The 20184-nt window shown below is 40.3% G+C and overlaps 1 protein-coding gene across 2 annotated transcripts; it reads left to right on the forward strand.

The window, feature by feature from the left end:
* Positions 1–545: 545 nt before the first annotated feature.
* Positions 546–11447, forward strand: LOC123999275 (protein glass-like). 2 transcript variants are annotated; one of them, XM_046304866.1, is made up of 4 exons: positions 546–1094; positions 5189–5494; positions 8740–9060; positions 9358–11447. In XM_046304866.1, exons 1-4 carry the CDS (start codon positions 746–748, stop codon positions 9825–9827), a joined length of 1446 nt encoding a protein of 481 aa, XP_046160822.1. In that variant the 5' UTR covers positions 546–745; the 3' UTR covers positions 9828–11447. The 2 variants fall into 2 exon arrangements, with proteins under 2 accessions (XP_046160822.1, XP_046160823.1); XM_046304867.1 differs by lacking the exon at positions 546–1094 and adding an exon at positions 2047–2187.
* Positions 11448–20184: the final 8737 nt, after the last annotated feature.

Consider the following 20184-nt stretch of genomic DNA (forward strand, 5'->3'; position numbering starts at 1 on the left):
ATGATCTAGCAACAGCTCTGGTGGACATTCCTGCTATCATCATGCCAATTGCATACTCCCTCAAAACTTGACATCTGTGGCATTGTGTTGTGTGACAAAACTGCACATTTTAGAGGCCTTTTATTGTCCCCAGCACAAGGTGTAGCTGTTTAATGAACATGCTGTTTAATCAGCTTCTTGATATGCCACACCTGTCAGGTGGATGGATTATTTTGGCAAATGAGAAATGCTGACTAACAGGTATGTAAACAACATTTATGCACAACATTTGAGAGAAATATTTTTTTTGTGCATGTGAAACATTTCTGGGATATTTTATTTCAGCTCATGAAATATGAGACAAACAATTGTTGCGTTTATATTTTTGTTCAGTATCGCTGCATGCTGCAGTTGCCAGCTAGCCTGCATAAACTAGTTGGAAAAAGGTTTATCAGGACGACTGACTGAACCGAATCATCTCCACACTGCACTCTCACGCACACGACATATCCTACGTCATAAATGTGGGCACCAGGCGTGTCCCTATACCCTCTCCTGACTGGAAACACAATTGGCGTTAATGAGATGGGGGAACGTCATTGCGTTTGCACTCGTGATACTACGGTAGCATCCAAGGGGCGTACACACGATGTGTTGATAGAGGTATCTACTTCTCGTGTAAATCAGTTGTATGCTGACTTCTATTTTATATTTTAGGGCGTTGGGGGAAGAATGAAAAAGGTCTTCCACCAAAACGGACGAAATCATGAACGGCGCCGTATACATCTCGTTTTTTCAAGGTCAGCTGGAATCTGCACTAGAGGAAGTAGTGCAAGTCGCAGTACAGGAAATAACCAAGACTGTTGGGTCAAGCTTGACTTCTATGTTAATGAAAACGGCCGTCAAAGAACAAGAAAACCAACGACTTAAGTTAGAGCTTCAGTCACTGGAGTTTGAATGTAATAGGGTAGAAAATGGAGCCGAATTCAACGGTGGCAGAGAAGACAACGCGGCCACGGATCGAACAAAGCCCGAGACACACACCCCCAGCCACAGCGCAGAGCGCGGCGTGTACGCAAACACTCTAAGACTGGATCAAAAATGTCGAGTAGTGGGTAAGGTTACTAGCTATAGGCAAGGTTACTACCATGGTACCTAGAGGTTTCATCTTATACGTTTGAAACACAAGACAATAACACCATTATGTTGCCCTACAGTCTGTTTGATCGTAGACCTTTTGTTTGTTTTCTGTGGCACAACGTATCCACACACTCCGTTTACATAGAGTTGAAGTCAACAACAAAAAGGACAAAGCACCAGTATCTTGGTATGGGTTTCCGCATAGAGCAGAAAGTCTTGATGATGGTAATAAGCAGAGTTGATATGTTAAGATGACGTGCAGTAGTACCCTGTAGCACACTGAGAATCAATGACCTGTGGTCAAATCTTCAGGATATGAAAAACCGTCGTTTTCAATTTGGTTCTATTACCTTAGTGTTCTGTTTGACTCAGGCATGTGTCCTTGTGAACAATGGTCTCTTGTCTCAAGAGGTGTACACTTGACAAAATTGGCCTCCTGACGCTTAATTATTGGCATCTGTGGTGACATTTTTGCCATTGAGATTGTTACAATTTACAGTTGTGGAATGACAACCGGTGACATCACCAACCTTGTCACTGGAGGTGTCGCGCAAACGGTTCACTGAAAGGCAGCACATCCATCCTCAATCATTTTTCCTATCAGTGAAAATGATAGGCCTACTTATTGACTACCCCTTAAAACATTATTCTCTGTAATTGAAGATTGGTTGTGATGAGAGGACTATCAGTGACGTTGTTGAGCCTCAGCGCTGGCAGCAAAGGACCAGATGCCCCCTCCCAATAATTCTCCAATGAAAGTCACAAGTGCAAACCACACCCACTCAGTTCTTAGAGAGGATACATTTAGGGAGAGGAGGGGTGTGAGATATAAAAGGGGGCAGGAAGAGACACTGGGCAAGCTGTGTGTCATTGTGCCCCAAAATGCTGAGGCCATTGGCAGGCCTTCAACTCAATTTGCACATTTTGGACAAAGCTGAGGCTGGAGCTGTACCTCGCCACTTAGCATAAAGCCATGGCTCTTATTTAGGTTGCGATGGCCAGGGAGGCCATTTTGATGTAAGAAAATGAATCCTGGCAGCAACATTCATACTTCAGACACCCACACAGGTAGCTCCTCGTACAGTGCATGATGTCACACTTACACAATGCAACACAACAATTAGGCTAGTAGGCTTCTTCTTTGACTCTGCTCAATTACTATTTATATCCTGTGGTTTTAACAAAATGGGCACTTATAGAGACCATGCTGCTCACGGTTTTCACTATTGATTTCCAACTTGATTTGTTTTCTTCCTCAGGGATTTGGACATGTAATCTATTCTCTTTTCTAGTTATGTAAGTTACATTTTTTTTAAACTTTAACTAGGCAAGTCCGTTAAGAACATTGTTCTTATTATCAATCCCTGTGTGTTTGTAAAACAGACCAGGTGTGTGTGTGTAAAACCCTGTTTGCTTTGTCAAAACGACATTGTAGATCTAAGGTTGCCAGAAACCTACTAGGCCTATGCTGTCATTGTCTGCAGCAGCTTCGTGCTCTGCTGCTCACCACAGCTTTCAAGCAGTTGCCAACCCACGCCTACTTTTTAGTTAAATCGCATCAATGAGTACGTTTACATGCACACTACTTTTTTAAAACATTAAGCTGATTTCTAGCAGAAGGCAGAGTGCGGCATCAATCATGTAAACACCTTACTTTGCTTATCTTAATCGGTGTACGGTCATAATCGAAGTAAGCATGCGTTGATTAAAACACCCAACCGGGTGAGCAATCTGAATATTTAGGACATGTAATCGGTGTTCCAGCAGTGTATTTGGTCTACACATTTGCCAGCACCGGTAGCGCAAGCCTCCTTTTTATGCGCAAGTGAATTGAGTTTGGAAGGACTGAAAGTATGCATCTTAGAAATTGTTTTCACATACAAACTTCATGTCCAAACTTAGAACACGTCTTCACAAAAGTAACGTGGTCACTGTGGCATAACTTTTATTTTTATTGCTGATTTTTGTTGTTGTATATATCAAAAGTCCCATGTGAAACCTGATTTCAGATGTCATGTAAATAACATTAGTGAAATTGTTCTTTAGGTAAACATTTTATAGCTGCAAAATTTAACTTCTTGTGCATCCTGACCAAATTCACATAGAAAAGTGAGCTACTTATCTGTCATTCATATTGGAAACCTAAAAAAGCGGTAGATCTGTTCCGTGGGCATTATTTCTATGCTTCCCATTCTTAATTAAGTTTTGTTTTTGTGTCTCTTGGTTTTGTACACCAGCTTCAAAAAGCTGAAAATACAATATTTTTGGGTTATGGAAAATATCTTTCACAGCGGTTTGGATGATAGAATTTATACTCTACACTACGGTTGCTTGTTTTGTCACAAACTGAAATTAGGCAAACTATTAGATGTATTATTTCTTTAGCACCCAGGAAATGGCAGAGGGATTTCTGCATAGTGCATCTTTAAACAAACTATTCTATTAATCTGACTCTACAATCTTATTATTGTGTGCATGAAACTGTGATCAATGACTAAGTAGTTTAGTTCAGTTTATTCTCAGCTTTATCTGTAACTAAGACCTAACACCATCTATGTGTGGCGATAGATATGTCAAATGTTTTCTCACCATGTTTTGCACAACTTGTTTTCCATTTAGAACTTGTGGTTAAGAACGGGGTGAGAGTCATCGTGTGTGTAGGCCATTGTGTGATTCAGTATGCCGCCTAGGCTTTCTACTACACAGGTGTTAATTCTTAGAGTAGCCTGGCTCATTTGTCAGATATCATCATGGAGATATTTGTATGATTGGAGATGGATAAGAGCGTCTGCTAAATGACTTAAATGTAAATGTAATGTTTGAAAATATCAAGTGTGGTAATTGATTTAGCTTCAAAACCGTTATGGGATCGGTGAGAACTTGCTCGACTATTTCAGGGAAATGTTTACCACTCCCAAATTATACCTATTGCAAAGGGGGATGTGGCCCGAGCTATCTGAGCAATAAAGCCTTCTCGTGGTATTATAAATCATTCCTTTCAATATTTTACTGCTCTATGTAAGCAGATTTAATTATAGTAATGCACTCATATTGAATATAACTAACTTATTGTCATTGCCACCGTGGATGAAATGCCCAATAAAACCCGCCTCACATTTTAAACTGTTTTGATTGGTTGCTGTTACAAATATACACCAATCCCAAACTGAGAAATTGACATTTATAAGGAAAGCTCAAATCTGTCCCCTAGACACACATATTTTTTGGGCCTCATATGGTTGTTATCAATCAAGTGATTTTCAGTCTGGCAGTGCTACAACAATTCAATCAAGAGCCATGGCTGAGATCTGTAACTTTAGACTTGTTGTATTGCGAAGGCAAAAATTAATGCCCATTGCTGGTTGCTAAAAAATGGTTAATCTCAAAGGATGCCGAGTAAAATTCATTATGGGATGACAATGTTTTTCTTAGTGTTTTGGGCCCCCCAAAAAAGGGGCACTGTGTGTGTAGGCTAGAGAAATGCTTATGATAACAATGCTGTACAATCAAGGGCTCTCTGGGATAATTTGTGTAAAGCAGGCATGGACATTCAAAAGGACTCGATGTCTGTTTTTCCAATTCTAATGGCTGAGCCTAAAATAGACCTTAACATTTTAAATGGATGAGGCACCATTTTATCCAAACCAAATTTGGAAATGGTGTGGTTTGTAAATTCATTGCACAATGTACTTTTGTGTTATTTGATTAAAACCGCGACACAAATAATTGCAGCCTTAGTCATTTGCATAGCAAAAAGAGTCGTTTGGAGAGACGTTTCCTTGTAAGGATACGGGGTTGTTTTTGCCTACTGTGTTCAACAAATATCCTAGAATGACAGCATTGTGCGCAACGCATGTATTTATTTTTTAACCTTGATCAGTGGCAGCTTTCAAATGTGTCACTTTATCTACAAACATACCAGCCATTGATCTATGCCTCATTATTTCCTCTTTACACAACAGGTTTTTATTTCTGCTTTCCTATCCATTATTTACATAAGGAAATACTTATCGTTAAAGACGGTAGACTAATTCTGATGACTATTTTGTGTCCATGTCCTTCTCTGCAGGTCAGCTCAAGATGGTCATGGAGCATGTGCTGGAGTTCGCTGTGTGTGAGCTGACCAAAATTGTGGAGGCCAGTTTCGATGACCTGCTCCTGGAGCTGACCAGGAAAGAGCGGGAGCACATCGCTCTAGAGGAGCAGTTGCGCCACTTGGCGCACCAGGAGAACAGGAAGGGCGGGGTGTCGAGGAGGAGTGGGTGGGAAAACAACACAGCGTTCCCCAGCGGCTCAGAGGACACCCGGCAGGAATCCAGAAACGTCACAGTCAAAATTGTCCGAGAACAAAGAGAGCAAACTGAGACAACAAATGGTCTGTGTTTGAACCTTAACATGATGTTCTACTCAACATGATAATCAACTCCAGGCATTATTTACAGTCCCAAATGTAACACACACAGAATCTGGGGATGCTTGCTATGATACCAATCAAATCCCACAGCACTGGAGGTTATGCTTTCTTATGGAAAGTGCCAAGACTCGGCACCTCCTCTGCCTATCAAATCAAATCAAATTTATTTATATAGCCCTTCGTACATCAGCTGATATCTCAAAGTGCTGTACAGAAACCCAGCCTAAAACCCCAAACAGCAAACAATGCAGGTGTAAAAGCACGGTGGCTAGGAAAAACTCCCTAGAAAGGCCAAAACCTAGGAAGAAACCTAGAGAGGAACCGGCCTATGTGGGGTGGCCAGTCCTCTTCTGGCTGTGCCGGGTAGAGATTGTAACAGAACATGACCAAGATGTTCAAATGTTCATAAATGACCAGCATGGTCAAATAATAATAAGGCAGAACAGTTGAAACTGGAGCAGCAGCACAGTCAGGTGGACTGGGGACAGCAAGGAGCCATCATGTCAGGTAGTCCTGGGGCACGGTCCTAGGGCTCAGGTCCTCCGAGAGAGAGAAAGAAAGAGAGAATTAGAGAGAGCATATGTGGGGTGGCCAGTCCTCTTCTGGCTGTGCCGGGTGGAGATTATAACAGAACGTGGCCAAGATGTTCAAATGTTCATAAATGACCAGCATGGTTGAATAATAGTAAGGCAGAACAGTTGAAACTGGAGCAGGAGCATGGCCAGGTGGACTGGGGACAGCAAGGAGTCCTCATGTCAGGTAGTCCTGGGACATGGTCCTAGGGCCCAGGCCAGTTGAAACTGGAGCAGCAGCATGGCCAGGTGGACTGGGGACAGCAAGGAGTCATCATGTCAGGTAGTCCTGGGGCATGGTCCTAGGGCTCAGGTCCTCCGAGAGGAAGAAAGAGAGAAGGAGAGAATTAGAGAACGCACACTTAGATTCACACAGGACACCTGAATAGGACAGGAGAAGTACTCCAGATAAACAAACTGACCCTAGCCCCCCGACACATAAACTACTGCAGCATAAATACTGGAGGCTGAGACAGGGGCTTGCTATGATACCAATCAAATCCCACAGCACTGGAGGTTATGCTTTCTTATGGAAAGTGCCAAGACTCGGCACCTCCTCTGCCTATACATTCAATTACTCATGAGAGGCCAGTAACTTCCTGTTCATATGTTTTCAAGTTGCAAGTCAATGCCACAGGGTAAATCCATTTGAATTCAATCACTTTTTGATAGCACCCCTTTTGATTTTGAATGAAACCTTCCATACATATTTGCCCATTGTAGATGTGCTAAGAAAATACCATGAGGCATCCATGTCTTCATCACTGGAAAAGATAAACGGCTTAGTTTCATTTAAAAGCTTACAAACAGGGTTGTCAAATAATTTGATAATTCCCTGGGGAAAAAAGTTTTTTATATATATGTTAACTTTAAAAGGTATTCATTTTTTTCTTTATATTCTCGTGTTGTATCTTCGACCATATATGACATAATCTGAGGTTGTCGTAGTGTGCCCGTCATCGGTTGAGACACATGTTCTTGAATACAGCATGGGTGTCATGTTTTAGCCGATAAATGTACAGAAAACTGGAATAAAATTGACATTTCTAACGTGCAAATGGTACCACAAAGATGGAGGTCCACACATCAGAGAATGTTGATCCTTCATAGGAAACCTATTGATATCATATAGATAATAGACATAACCATTTAAGTTGACAGTGGATGGACCGGCGGCAGTCTTTCTGGTACTAATTAGAAGTAAAACATTCAATGGTGTAGCAGCTAAATTGCAGTGATCTGAAGGGACATGTCCATTCTGATTTCTACGATCGAAATTACACCCAACCTGTATTTAAGAGCATGTTGTTTCTCAACTGATGGCGGGCACAACAACCTCAGATAATGTAAAGTCGGCTCTAAGTTACAACATGCTAATGTAAAGAAAAAAAATTGGCACATGCTTTTATATAATTGACGTTAAAGGTACATTTTAAAAACATTTTTTGTTGACATTTATCGAGAAACTGTAAAATAGTTTGACAACTCTCTTTTTTTTGTAACCTTTTAAATGATATCAAACTCAACCATTTGTCTTTTCTAGTGATGAAGAAATGGATGTCTCGTGGTTTGCAAAATGGGTCAACTTTGAGCACCTTTATCTCATGGATGTTTTGGCATTCATGTCTGAAAAGTTACTTTCTGACCACTTCATCCTTGGGCAAACATGTATGGAAAGTTTTTATTTAAATTAAAAGGGATGCTGTCAAAAAGTGATTGAATTCAAATGGATTTACACAACCTAGTAAAAAGAATACAAGGGTATTGTTAATCTCGGGCACACTTCATTTTAAATATCAGTTTAAACACATCAAGTGTTACCTTCATTTCTGGTGCTGAAAATAAGCCTCTGTAAGTAGTCAGACTGGGGGGGAAAAACAGGAATAAGAGTCAATATGGACTAACCAGAGCACCGAGGCACCATTTGTTTTTATAAATAAAAATGTTAAAGTGTTTCATAACCATGTTGTAAGCCATGACTTTCACACACCAGTCCTCTGAATCAGTTGAACTGGTCAATTGACCTATTTAGTAGCTGTCAAAATGGGAGCTGAAGCTCCCCTGTTATAGTTAACTATTAAGTGTCAGTGCCTAATAGTTGCTCCAGTTAAACCCCTGCAGTCTGTTACATATATTTGGCGCCATGTTAGGTATGCCATGTACAGTAGATATAGGTTTCCCAGTACTCTTAGGAGTCCAGTCTTATACTTGTGCTGGTAGTACTGCTTGGAAATTATTAAGCCGGTTCACTATAAGCAAACACTTCCTATGTGTATATTGCCTTGGGTCTCTTAATGTAAGCATTTTTGTAAAAATGGATCAATATTAAAATTTACTGCATTAGAAATGACTGCTATAATGAGAATAATCACTGAATGTGTTAACTGCTTCTTAAGGTGCAATGATGTATGAACACAAACATGCACGTGTGCTGTTTTTATAAATATTTGTCAGTGTTTGTATCCACATCATGGATAGGTTTTGCACTTTTATTCAAGTTCAGTTGTCTTGTTTTTGTTCCTTTCTCTCACTGTGCAGACATTGACAAGAAATCTGTCCTGACCACAGCCCGTGTGAATTGTTCAGGTTTGTCTTCTCAGATTTGTTGCTCTCTCTCCCTCTCTCTGTGTGTAGACGGTGACAAGCAGGCTGTCCTGACCGTAGCCCAGGACTGGGTCCCCATCCTGGACAAGGTGTTTGGGCAGAAGTGGTGCAGCGACCTGTGGCAGATCAAAGAGCTGGCTTCAGGGAAGGGGGGTGAGGAGAGGACTGGGGGATCTGGGCTGGGGATTGTGGGCTCCTTCCCCAGTCTGAACGCCCTGATCCGTGAGAACCTGGAGCCCTCCCCCACTAGCCCCCTGCAGGACCCCCAGTGGATGCCTCTGGAGGACATGGAGGTCCTCTCCTCGACCTTGGACACTCCGCAAGACCCTCCTGCTACCATAAGCGCTACAGGTGCTCATGGGAACTACTGAACTGATGCCCCTACGTGACATGGCCAGTTGCGCGCACGCTTAATCTTAAGTCCCATGACTCTTTATGCTTAATTTTGTGTTATATTTAGATATGTGTTCTCCTTAATGTATATTCTCTTAGTCTAGTACAAAAGCAGACCGCTGTAGCTTCCTTGTCACATCCTCCTGGACCAATTGTCTTTCCTTCCCTATTATTAAAAACTCTGCCAGCCTTTGTTGCCTTTAATCATCATTTCACTTGCTCTCTTTTATTTCTATCCCTCTTTCTGTGTTTCAGTTGAGGAGTCCCTCAGGTCTCCGTCGATGCTTCACCGGCTCCTCACACTCCCCGCTCAGCTCCTAGACGAGAACGCCATGGACACCATTCCGCTGCTCGCCGACGCTTCCCCCGGCAGAGCAGCTGAGCGACGGCAAAACACAGAATCGCCTAACCAGAGCTGCCCATCTCCTTCCAAGAAAAAGGTTGCTGTTTCACTGGAGGAGGAGGAAGAGAAGGAAGACAAAGGGACAACGAGGCTGGACTCAACGGTGAAGACCGTGCCTGTCAAAGGCAGGAAGGCTCACGAGTGTAAAGAATGCGGCAAGAGGTTCAGCCGGGCGCCGCTCCTGAAAGCTCACCAGCAGACTCATATCACCACAGCAATGGCGACGACGCCAGCAATTTGTTGCTCAAAGTGCGGGAAACGCTTCTCCAAGGCATCCCGGCTACAGACGCACCTACGAACTCACACTGGTAAAAAGTCATGAGAAGGGAATTAGAAGATTGAAGAAAAAAAAGAAGTTGTTCTTCAGTCCATATCTCACAAATAGCCGTAGTAGCAGGATGGTCACCGGTATTCGAGTTCATACATTTTGAGTTCACTTTAAGTACCTTACAAGTCGGGAATCGGAGGCATTTTTTTCATGTTGCTGATTTGAAGGTACAGTTTTTGCTGACTGCTGTATGTTTCTTAATTGTTACCACCATTTTGATTCCTTACATGTGGCGACAAGGTAAATACTTTAAACATTTGGGATTGGATCTGGTTGGTAGTTGTGGTTAGTATCACCATTTTACATTATGTATAGCATGGGACAGTGGCGTTCACAACAAGCAATGAAGTGACCTTTTTAAGTGCTCTTTTTAGTTTTCTCAGTATACTTTTCTACATTTTTTGTGAATATCAAACTGGTCTCTTTGTGTTTTATTATTTCACATCAAGGTTATTTGCTATACCAGAGGCAATGATCTTGGCTTTTGTGGACTGCAATTTCAATAAACAGTTCACTGATTTGTGAGAATTGTATCTTTCAGTTGCAGACGCGTTGTCTCAAGTCGAATGTGAATCGCAACTCGTCTTTTTTCCGGTGCTACAAGCAGTGACTCACTTTCAAAGGAGGTGAGAGCGATGGACTGCTGGAGTCAATAGCAGATGTCATACCTTTGTTTTGCTTACCTCTGAATGTGAATCTCTGTACAGATGGAAATAACCTGGTATTTCTCTTTACCTTCTTCATGCAATTCACTATTTACAGTCCTCACTTGACAGTATTTTTATTTTTCACTCAACATAAATACCTCCTTAATAACACTCAAATGTTTGATAAAGGTATTGTTACGTTGGTAGCCCTTTTAAAAAAATTTTTTTATAAAGAACCACAGATTCAGAGTCTGCAGACCTCTAGTTGATGACTAGCACGAGCTGTGTGACATTTCACAATGGTCAATCTTGGGCTTTTCTATATCCTGTCTGCCCTGGAAGGACCATTCCTGACACAAGTCTAAGAAGATAGAAGAAGATTGTAAAGAACGGAATCTTGCCCTCGTGCTGATTGTGGAAGGCTGAATTCTCAAGTGTCATGGGATGTAGAGAAATGCATCAATGAGAAACACTTTGGTTTGCTTTGTCTTGTTTGACCTCCGGATCAGTCAAATGGATGTGGAGCATCTGATTGGACATCGGGAATATTGTTTCTGCTCATATGGCCATGCCTAACAGAATACTTTGTTGGGAACATAACATATTGAAGGGATGGGTCATTCAAATAAGGGATGTGGTGGGTTGAGGGGCAGGGTTGTATAGACTTTGGAGACTTACAGGTGTTTGCAGGACTGCTCTTGGCCTTGGAAAAGACATCTTTAGAAAGGCAAACACTGTTTAAGACCCTCTGCCAGATTCCTTAAGTATCGTAGCGTCTTCCCATTTTGATTGTGCTTTGTATCTTGTAGATGCGTCTGCAGTTTGTAGTGCTGAGTGATTCGTGCTTTTTGAGGACGGTTTCGGTTCAGTTCTGAAAAAATAATCACGGTTTTACGTTGGGAAAAAATTACATTACATGCATTATGTAGGTTGATTGCTGTAACACAGAATAAAATAATTAAGGTCCCATGATGGTAGCGACTGCCCATTTATCACTTCACCATTATTAACCATAATTTATTCACATTACTTTAATAAAATATTTCAGTTGTGATTATAACATGTTTTATTTGATGGCTTTATTATTTAATTCCAAGTCATCTCATCTCTATGGAGCTGCTGCCTAAGCTGTCTGACAAAATTACTATTTTAGTAGTTCTTCAAAGTAAGGTAGAATTTTATGACTGCTAAATACCAACTATCAATCACTTAAGATCATGTATTTTCAGGTAGAGAGACCTCGCGTAGCAACTGCTCTCTCTCCCTCTTGATTGCCCATTCTCTCTCTGCCCCACACTCCCTGACGTAGCAGGCGTAAAATAAACACACATTCTCTCTGTCTGCCCCACACTCCCTGACGTAGCAGGCGTAAAATAAACACATATTCTCTCTGTCTGCCCCACACTTCCTGACGTAGCAGGCGTAAAATAAACACACATTCTCTCTGTCTGCCCCACACTCCCTGACGTAGCAGGCGTAAAATAAACACATATTCTCTCTGTCTGCCCCACACTCCCTGACGTAGCAGGCGTAAAATAAACACATATTCTCTCTGTCTGCCCCACACTCCCTGACGTAGCAGGCGTAAAATAAACACATTCTCTCTGTCTGCCCCACACTCCCTGACGTAGCAGGCGTAAAATAAACACATATTCTCTCTGTCTGCCCCACTCCCTGACGTAGCAGGCGTAAAATAAACACATATTCTCTCTGTCTGCCCCACACTCCCTGACGTAGCAGGCGTAAAATAAACACATATTCTCTCTGTCTGCCCCACACTCCCTGACGTAGCAGGCGTAAAATAAACACATATTCTCTGTCTGCCCCACACTCCCTGACGTAGCAGGCGTAAAATAAACACATATTCTCTCTGTCTGCCCCACACTCCCTGACGTAGCAGGCGTAAAATAAACACACCGGTGAGACAAGTAGACATGCAATGTATTTTGGTCATAGTAGTGCATTACCACATTTTCTGCACCTAAACAATGTAGAATATTGGCATGTTTGAAACTGCAACTCACTATATCGCACAGTTTAGGCTTGATCTGATTTGTCTGTAGAGAAACGTTGCAATGTGCACATTGAGCTCACAGAAGAAGAAAAAATGGAATTCAAATAATTTTGCCATCGGTCAATGTTACCATCGGTCATAATAACTGAAATAATGGTTAATCGCTCTACACAAAGCATTAATGTAATAGCAAGCAATACTGTGTACCATTGACAACATGGTAATGTTACCTATTTGTGGCAAAGCCAGTAACCTATTGTTGAAGATGTATCTGTACTTCAAACAACAATCGATGCAAAGAAATCCTCAAATCGGCTCTGTTATCTACAGGATTTTTTTTTGTCTTCCTCAGGGAAGATTGTTTCTGTGGATCTGTTTCCAAGAGATCAGGTCACACTTCTACACTAGAGGGGGAAACCCATGGCAACATCCCAATCCATTGTAAAAAATAAAATGTTTATATATATATATATATATATTTAAGTGCCCTCTTGCCCACTGACTTTTTCTGTTAAAGTTGTCGTACTTACGCTGTTTCGAAATGTTCCTCCTGTGCTATCTTTTTGTGTTTTGGTTAATTGTAGCCACAGATTACATCTTAGTTTACACTCCCTTGTGCTTTGCCTCATGTAAGTCCTTGACATAAGTGTAGATAGTTTAATTACTATGTATCAGGACCATGTGTTCTATTTCTATCAGAATCTGAGAAGACAATGGATTCCAAAAGATTTGGGTCTTTTATTCAGGTCAAACCAGCATTAAAGTTTACATGGGTACAATTTAAAAAATGGTTTGGTACACAACCTCTCATCTTCAACTGTAACCAATTTAAAGAAATTGCATGCAATGTCTTCACATTTTTACAAGGTAAAATGTATGAAAATATATGGAGAGAGAGAGAATTTCCCTCTGTGTCTTCAGGGTTGTAACCAATGTGCAAATTTAGGATTTTGAAGTGTTTTAAAGACTTGTCTCTCAGGCTGCGTTTACACAGGCAGCCCAATTCTGATCTTTTCCCCAATTATTGGCAAAAGAGCTGAACTGATTATTCGACAAATATAATTGGCCTGCCTGTGTAAACACAGCCTAAAACTGAAACATTGTAGAAACCCTCAAAGGCTTTAAGTGGTAGAAAATGTGTTGCTGATTGTATTTGCAGCCAGTGCTGCACACTTGCAATTAATGTATTGTTATTGATTATTAGCCTATGCTTTGTCCTAGTATCTAGAACTCACATAGTGCACTTCATTCCCACTAAAAGCAGTGTCTTGTAAAGTCACATCACCACTCAAAACATGTTTGTGCTCCGCAGTAAGTTAACCTTGAACAATGCTGAATTTGTTTATTGCTTTTCTATGTTAGCCATAACCCACTCCTGTCTTTTTCCTATCTAGCACTTCGATCTCGTATTCAGCTGTTTTGTCTCCTAATGCCCGCTAAGCGCAATCCACCTCTTGAAACAGTTGTGACGACTGTGTTCAACAGGTAACTCATTTAGTAGTTTTTGCTTTTGCTAATGAATCACCCAGCCACTTTTTTTTTAAATGCCTACTGACATGTTATCTTTCCGTTACTTTACAAGACCTCTGTACCTCATGTTGAATATCAGAAAAGAGTAAACACAGCAAATTGGTTATTTGAAACATTACCTCAACATTATGACAAATATTAATAGTTTTCTGCATGACAGAATAGTGTTTGACTGGCGTTAACTGGCACAACCTTAAGGATTCCTACCAAAACAGTTCACTATTTAGCATATTCTCTTGCCTTGTCACATGGACATACAGGTAACTGCCACAATACTGGAAACACTTGAGTAAATGAGGGATGCAAAGTATAGTGAAAGCAGGTAATTCACAACCCATCATGCTTAGGGTAATGCATAAAAATCCTGGGCAGGCCATTATTTTGGCTACCATGGCAATGCCCCAATAGGATGACAATTGAGATGCTTTATGTTGGTGTTACCTTTATTTTGTCAGTTACCTCTTTGTAAGGTTGCAAACATTGATGGGACCACAGAATAAATGTTAGTTAGTTACCTGGCAAGAAATATAGGACATTTAATTCCATACACATTTGTCACAGACAACTATTTGTTACAGTTACACAACTGTACAATTACAATATGATAAGATGTACAGAAAGATGGTAGCCTTATGTTTAGTCAGAGTGTTCTATCCGTATGCATGTAATAGAGGGATATAGTTATAGCCTACTAAGAGCATGCACACAGAGTTTGGTCGTCATTAAGAAGTGCATTCACTCGAGCACTGCATTATGGTAAAGAAATCTTGTGTGTCTTGCTTCTAGACATATTTATTCAGGTTATTTCCTGAAAAGTGGTTGAGTGGTTACCTTTTTAAAAGTAAAAGACTCCTCATCCTGATTTGAACCAAACGTGAAGGAGGAGGCGCAAAATGATTAAAGAAGGGACTTCAAATGAATTGTGGTGCTACATTTGAAAGAGCTAATTAAATGGAGTAGACATATTTTGTGTTTTTTGAATTTGTGGTTTTGGTTGTATGTTTTATTTCTTAAAAGTATTATAATGATGTTTGTAATCCAGGGAACGTGCAGATTTCAAATTGACATCCAAATTCTAAAATTATTTCAGATAAGGATTTTTATTTAATTTATGTTCCATTCGTGACATTGTTAAATTGTTTTAATTCTTCACTCAATTCTATTCTGATAAGATGTGATCAATTGTAGGACATACAGATGTAGGATATTAATTTGAGCCAGGTTGCTACAGCAGGAAAATAATCCTGCAGCAACAGGAAATTTGAATTATGTGGATTATAATTAATGGAAATTTTAGTAGGGGTTGATACATTTTTCATGAGGGAAAATCAGGTTGGAAATTTCCAAGTGGAAATGACAAATTTCAGATGTCAAATTATCGACACGTTTTAAGTGTCCTGCATTGCAACAATGTTATCCTGCAACAGGGTGATCAAATGAAGATCCTATATCTGTATTTCTTTTATAATTTGGCATGCTGAAGCTAGATTTTGCCAAATTGTAAAGTAGTTTGGTTTCTGGATTTCTTCAAAACAAGAGAGCACTTCTGAAATGCCATTCATGCCAAGTCAACTCTGCCAAGATAATGTAATTATGTAGGCAATGTGACGTTGTGTTATACCCATTAGAAATTAACAACTGGGTACTTAGTTTCAGAAAAATAAATGTTAACAATCAACGTTTTTTGTTTCTTATTGTTTATCCTTAATATTTAGGTCAAGGATTAGCAACTTTGATGAGGGTGGAGGCCACAAAACATCTGAACTCATGCGGGACTGCAGTGGCTTGCCAGTCTGTATGTCCATATCCACACGTACAGTCAGAACTGGCCCTAGCTTTTTGGGGGAATTTTTTTGGGGCCCCTCACCTTGCCAGCAAAATATTTAAATGGCCCCTCTGACAGAGGAGAGAAAATGTTGCTGTTTTACAGCAAGTTTGCGGCAATTCCTCACATTTTTGCCATTGCCATTGGGCGGAGAGAAGATTTTGCAATTGTATCTAGTTTCATACAATTCTATTAATTTTGCCATGGGGCACTAAGGTATTCCCAAAAGATAATTGAAGCAACAACCACCCGAGCCACTGCCTGTTCACCCCGCTACCATCCAGAAGGCTAGGTCATTACAGGTGCATCGAAGCTGAGACCGAGAGACTGAAAAACAGCTTCTATCTCAAGGCCATCAGACTGTTAAACAGCCATCACTAGCACAGAGTGGCTGCTACCTATATATATAATCTTTAAGTCATTGGCCCCTTTAATAAATGGAACACTAGCCACTTTAATAATGTTTACATATCTTGCATTACTCATCTCATATGTACAGTTGAAGTCGGAAGTTTAAATACACCTTAGCCACATACATTTAAACTCAGTTTTTCACAATTCCTGATATTTAATCCTAGTAAAAATCCCTGCCTTAGGTCAGTTAGGATCACCACTATTTTAAGAATGTGAAATGTCAATAACAGAGAGAATTATTAATTTCAGATTTGATTTCTTTCATCACATTCCCAGTGGGTCAGAAGTTTACATACATACAATTAAGTATTTGGTAGCATTGCCTTTAAATTGTTTAACTTGAGTCAAACATTTGGGTAGCATTCCACAAGCTTCCCACAATAAGTTTGGTGAATTTTGGCCCATTCCTCCTGACAGAGCTGGTGTAACAGTCAGGTTTGTAGGCCTCCTTGCTCACACACGCTTTTTGAATTCTGCCCACATGTTTTCTATAGGATTGAGGTCAGGGCTTTGTGATGACCACTCCAATACCTTGACTTTGTTGTCCTTAAGCCATTTTGCCACAACTTTGGAAGTATGCTTGGGGTCATTGTCCATTTGGAAGACCCATTTGCGACCAAGCTTTAACTTCCGAACTGATGTCTTGAGATGTTGCTTCAATATATCCACATAATTTTCCAGCCTCATGATGCCATCTATATTGTGAAGTGCACCAGTCCCTCCTGCAGCAAAGCAGCCCCACAACATAATGCTGCCACCCCGTGCTTCACAGTTGGGTTGGTGTTCTTCGGCTTGCAAGCCTCCCCCTTTTTCCTCCAAACATAAAGATGGTCATCATGGCCAAGTAGTTCAATTTTTGTTTCATCAGACCAGAGGACATTTCTCCAAAAAGTACGATCTTTGTCCCCATGTGCAGTTGCAAACCTTAGTCTGGCTTTTTTATGGCGGTTTTGGAGCAGTAGCTTCTTCCTTGCTGAGCAGCCTTTCAGGTTATGTTGATATAGGAGTCGTTTTACTGTGGATATAGATACTTTTGTACCTGTTTCTTTCAGCATCTTCACAAGGTCCTTTGCTGTTGTTCTGGGATTGATTTGTACTTTTTGCACCAAAGTACGTTCATCTCTCAGAGACCGAACGCGTCTCCTTCCTGAGCGGTAATGACATGGTATTTATACTTGCGTACTATTGTTTGTACAGATGACCGTAGTACCTTCAGGCATTTGGAAATTGCTCCCAAGGATGAACCAGACTTGTGGAGGTCTACATTTTTTTTCTTCTGAGGTCTTGGCTGATTTCTTTTGATTTTCCCATGATGTCAAGCAAAGAGGCACTGAGTTTGAAGGTAGGCCTTGAAATACATCCACAGGTACACCTCCAATTGACTCAAATGATTACAATTAGCCTATCAGAAGCATTTAAAGCCATGACATAATTTTCTGGATTTTTCCAAGCTGTTTAAAGGCACAGTCAACTTAGCGTATGTAAACTTCTGCCCCACTGGAATTGTGATATAGTGAATTATAAGTGAAATGATCTGTCTGGTAACAATTGTTGGAATGATTACTCGTGTCATGCACAAAGTAGATGTCCCAACCGACTTGCCAAAACTATAGTTTGTTAACAAGAAATTTGTGGAGTGGTTGAAAAACAAGTTTTAATGTCACCGACCTAAGTGTATTTAAACTTCCAACTTCAACTGTATATACTGTATTCTATACTATCTATCTATTGAATATTAGCCTATGCCGCTCTGTCATTCTTATATAAAGGACATTCCTTTACTTAGATTTGTGTGTATTAGGTATTTGTTGTGGAATTGTTAGATATTACTTGTTAGATATTGCTGCACTGTCTGAACTAGAAGCACAAGCATTTTGCTACACTTGCAATAACATCTGCTAACCATGTGTATGTGACCAATAACATTTGATTTAATTTGAAACTTGGATGTAATCCAATGACATGTATTTAATTTTCTCTTGTTATTCAAAATAATTTCCAAGTCATTTGGTGAGCAATTACTATCTAAATGTGGGATGGGAGGCCATTCTCCTTATACATCTTAAGGTAAACCTGAAAATAAAGTAATATTCTGGTATTGTGTTTAGACAGGAAGCGATAGCAGAGTTTAGCATTCATTTAATGGCGGAATTCTTTCCAGGCGGAGCGGTCGACGGTGCTCGTGCACGTGAAAGCCACTCAGCGGAGGCGGAGAAAATAAGAATCTGCTCTATTTGGGCGAATTCCACTCCGTCCCATCGCTTCCAGTCTGAAAATCCTTTAAGTGTTGTTAATAAAAAACGGCCAATAAATGTTCTGGGACATTACTGATTGGTGGTGTACACACATGGTTATGAGGAACCCAGGTATGTGACATGTATGTACAAAAACTGTCTTGGTGAATCAATAATAGCCAAGGTAAGTGGGAAATCATGTTATTGTTGTATTTTGAGTAGACTATCACTTTAAATCAGTGGTTCTCATCCAGCTTGTCTCAATATTCACATTGCGAAAAATAACTGCCAAAATACAATCTGGAAAACTATTTTTGATGCTATATTGATAGTAAATGTAGCATTATGACATATGACAAGGGAACAACATTCCCACCTCTTTCATTGTCAATAATTAAATCACTGGTTTGAGAGCACAAAATCAACCAAAATAGCGCTGCTAATAGCTCTATATTTAAAATACCGTGATAGAAGAAAACATTTTCAGAGATTAAATTACTTAAAAAAATGCAAGTTCATTATGATTTCTTCACACTTTCTACATGGTGTAAGTCGTTTATGTTCAGACTGGTATGTTTAAAAAAAAAACATATGTTTTTGGACTCAGAGACCCAAGACCTATTCGAACCCTCCTGCGACCCACATTTGCGTCGGGACCCACCAGTTGTGAATCGCTGCTTTAAATCATACCATGAAAAAAAAATGATACAATACTTTATTGAACATTTATATTTTGTTAAAGTGATAGTTTCTCCCATACTGCCGTGTCTCATGGCAGCAGGCTATTTTATTGTAGGCTATATCAAGTGTTTCTATATGTCAGGTCAGGATACAGAGAAACATTATTTAAATGGGTTTAAATTACAAGTGCACAACTGTAATCATCGAAGGCCGCCACAGTCCTGCTGGTCCTTCTTTTCTCCCTGGCACTTACAATAATTGATCAGATAGTGTAATTGGTTGGTTGTGCACCCTATATTACCAATATAAGCCAAGCAGGTAAAACTGGTGAAAAGTGTCTCATGTCTGAGTCTCGTGATTTTAGGTAGCTGGCGTCAGTGGGGGTCTTTGTGCTTGTCTTCTCAGCAGGGATGTGTACAGACATTTAAGGCTGGTCCAGGTGATCAAAAAAGAAGAAGCTGCATCAGATTCTGACTCAAGTCAGGGACCCAGTTATTAGTACCAACTCTAATGTCTATGTAATGTAAACATGTGGTCATGTGTTGCTTTTATTTACCATGGGTATATATACACACCTGGAGAGTGAAAATGTCATTTGAACAATAAGTAGTGGAGAGAAGTAGAAATAGAGAGAAGTACTGCAACACAAAGTGCAAGTTAGACACTATTGAACTACTGCTATACTTTGAATTTATGTCAAGTTACATGAGTAGTTCAAATATGTTATACATACGTTATTGGAAAAAATAAAATCAAAGACGTTCCTTTACAGTTCAGTTACTGTCTATGTCTGTAATGATGTTTTTGCAAGCACTAGCCTGGCCTATGATGTAGCCTGGACGTTTTACAAGAGTGGTCTCTGACAGGGCTGGTCTTTGACAATACTCTGATTGATTTACAACTGCGTTTACGAGCCGAGTCCATAGATCAGTGGAGAGAATGATCCAATGTTGCGAGTCCCACCGATTGATAGCAATATATGAAGCGAGATGAACGCATGCTGCGC

The sequence above is a fragment of the Oncorhynchus gorbuscha genome, linkage group LG16, assembly GCF_021184085.1.
Source record: "Oncorhynchus gorbuscha isolate QuinsamMale2020 ecotype Even-year linkage group LG16, OgorEven_v1.0, whole genome shotgun sequence".
NCBI classification, from domain to species: Eukaryota; Metazoa; Chordata; class Actinopteri; order Salmoniformes; family Salmonidae; genus Oncorhynchus; species Oncorhynchus gorbuscha.

Bases quoted from the DNA above. Each gene is read 5' to 3' on its own strand.
- LOC123999275 (XM_046304866.1), top strand. From the start codon at position 746: ATGAACGGCGCCGTATACATCTCGTTTTTTCAAGGTCAGCTGGAATCT. The intron at 1,095-5,188 runs GTAAGGTTACTA...CCTTCTCTGCAG, and splicing joins TCAAAAATGTCGAGTAGTGG to GTCAGCTCAAGATGGTCATG. The intron at 5,495-8,739 runs GTCTGTGTTTGA...CTCTGTGTGTAG, and splicing joins GCAAACTGAGACAACAAATG to ACGGTGACAAGCAGGCTGTC.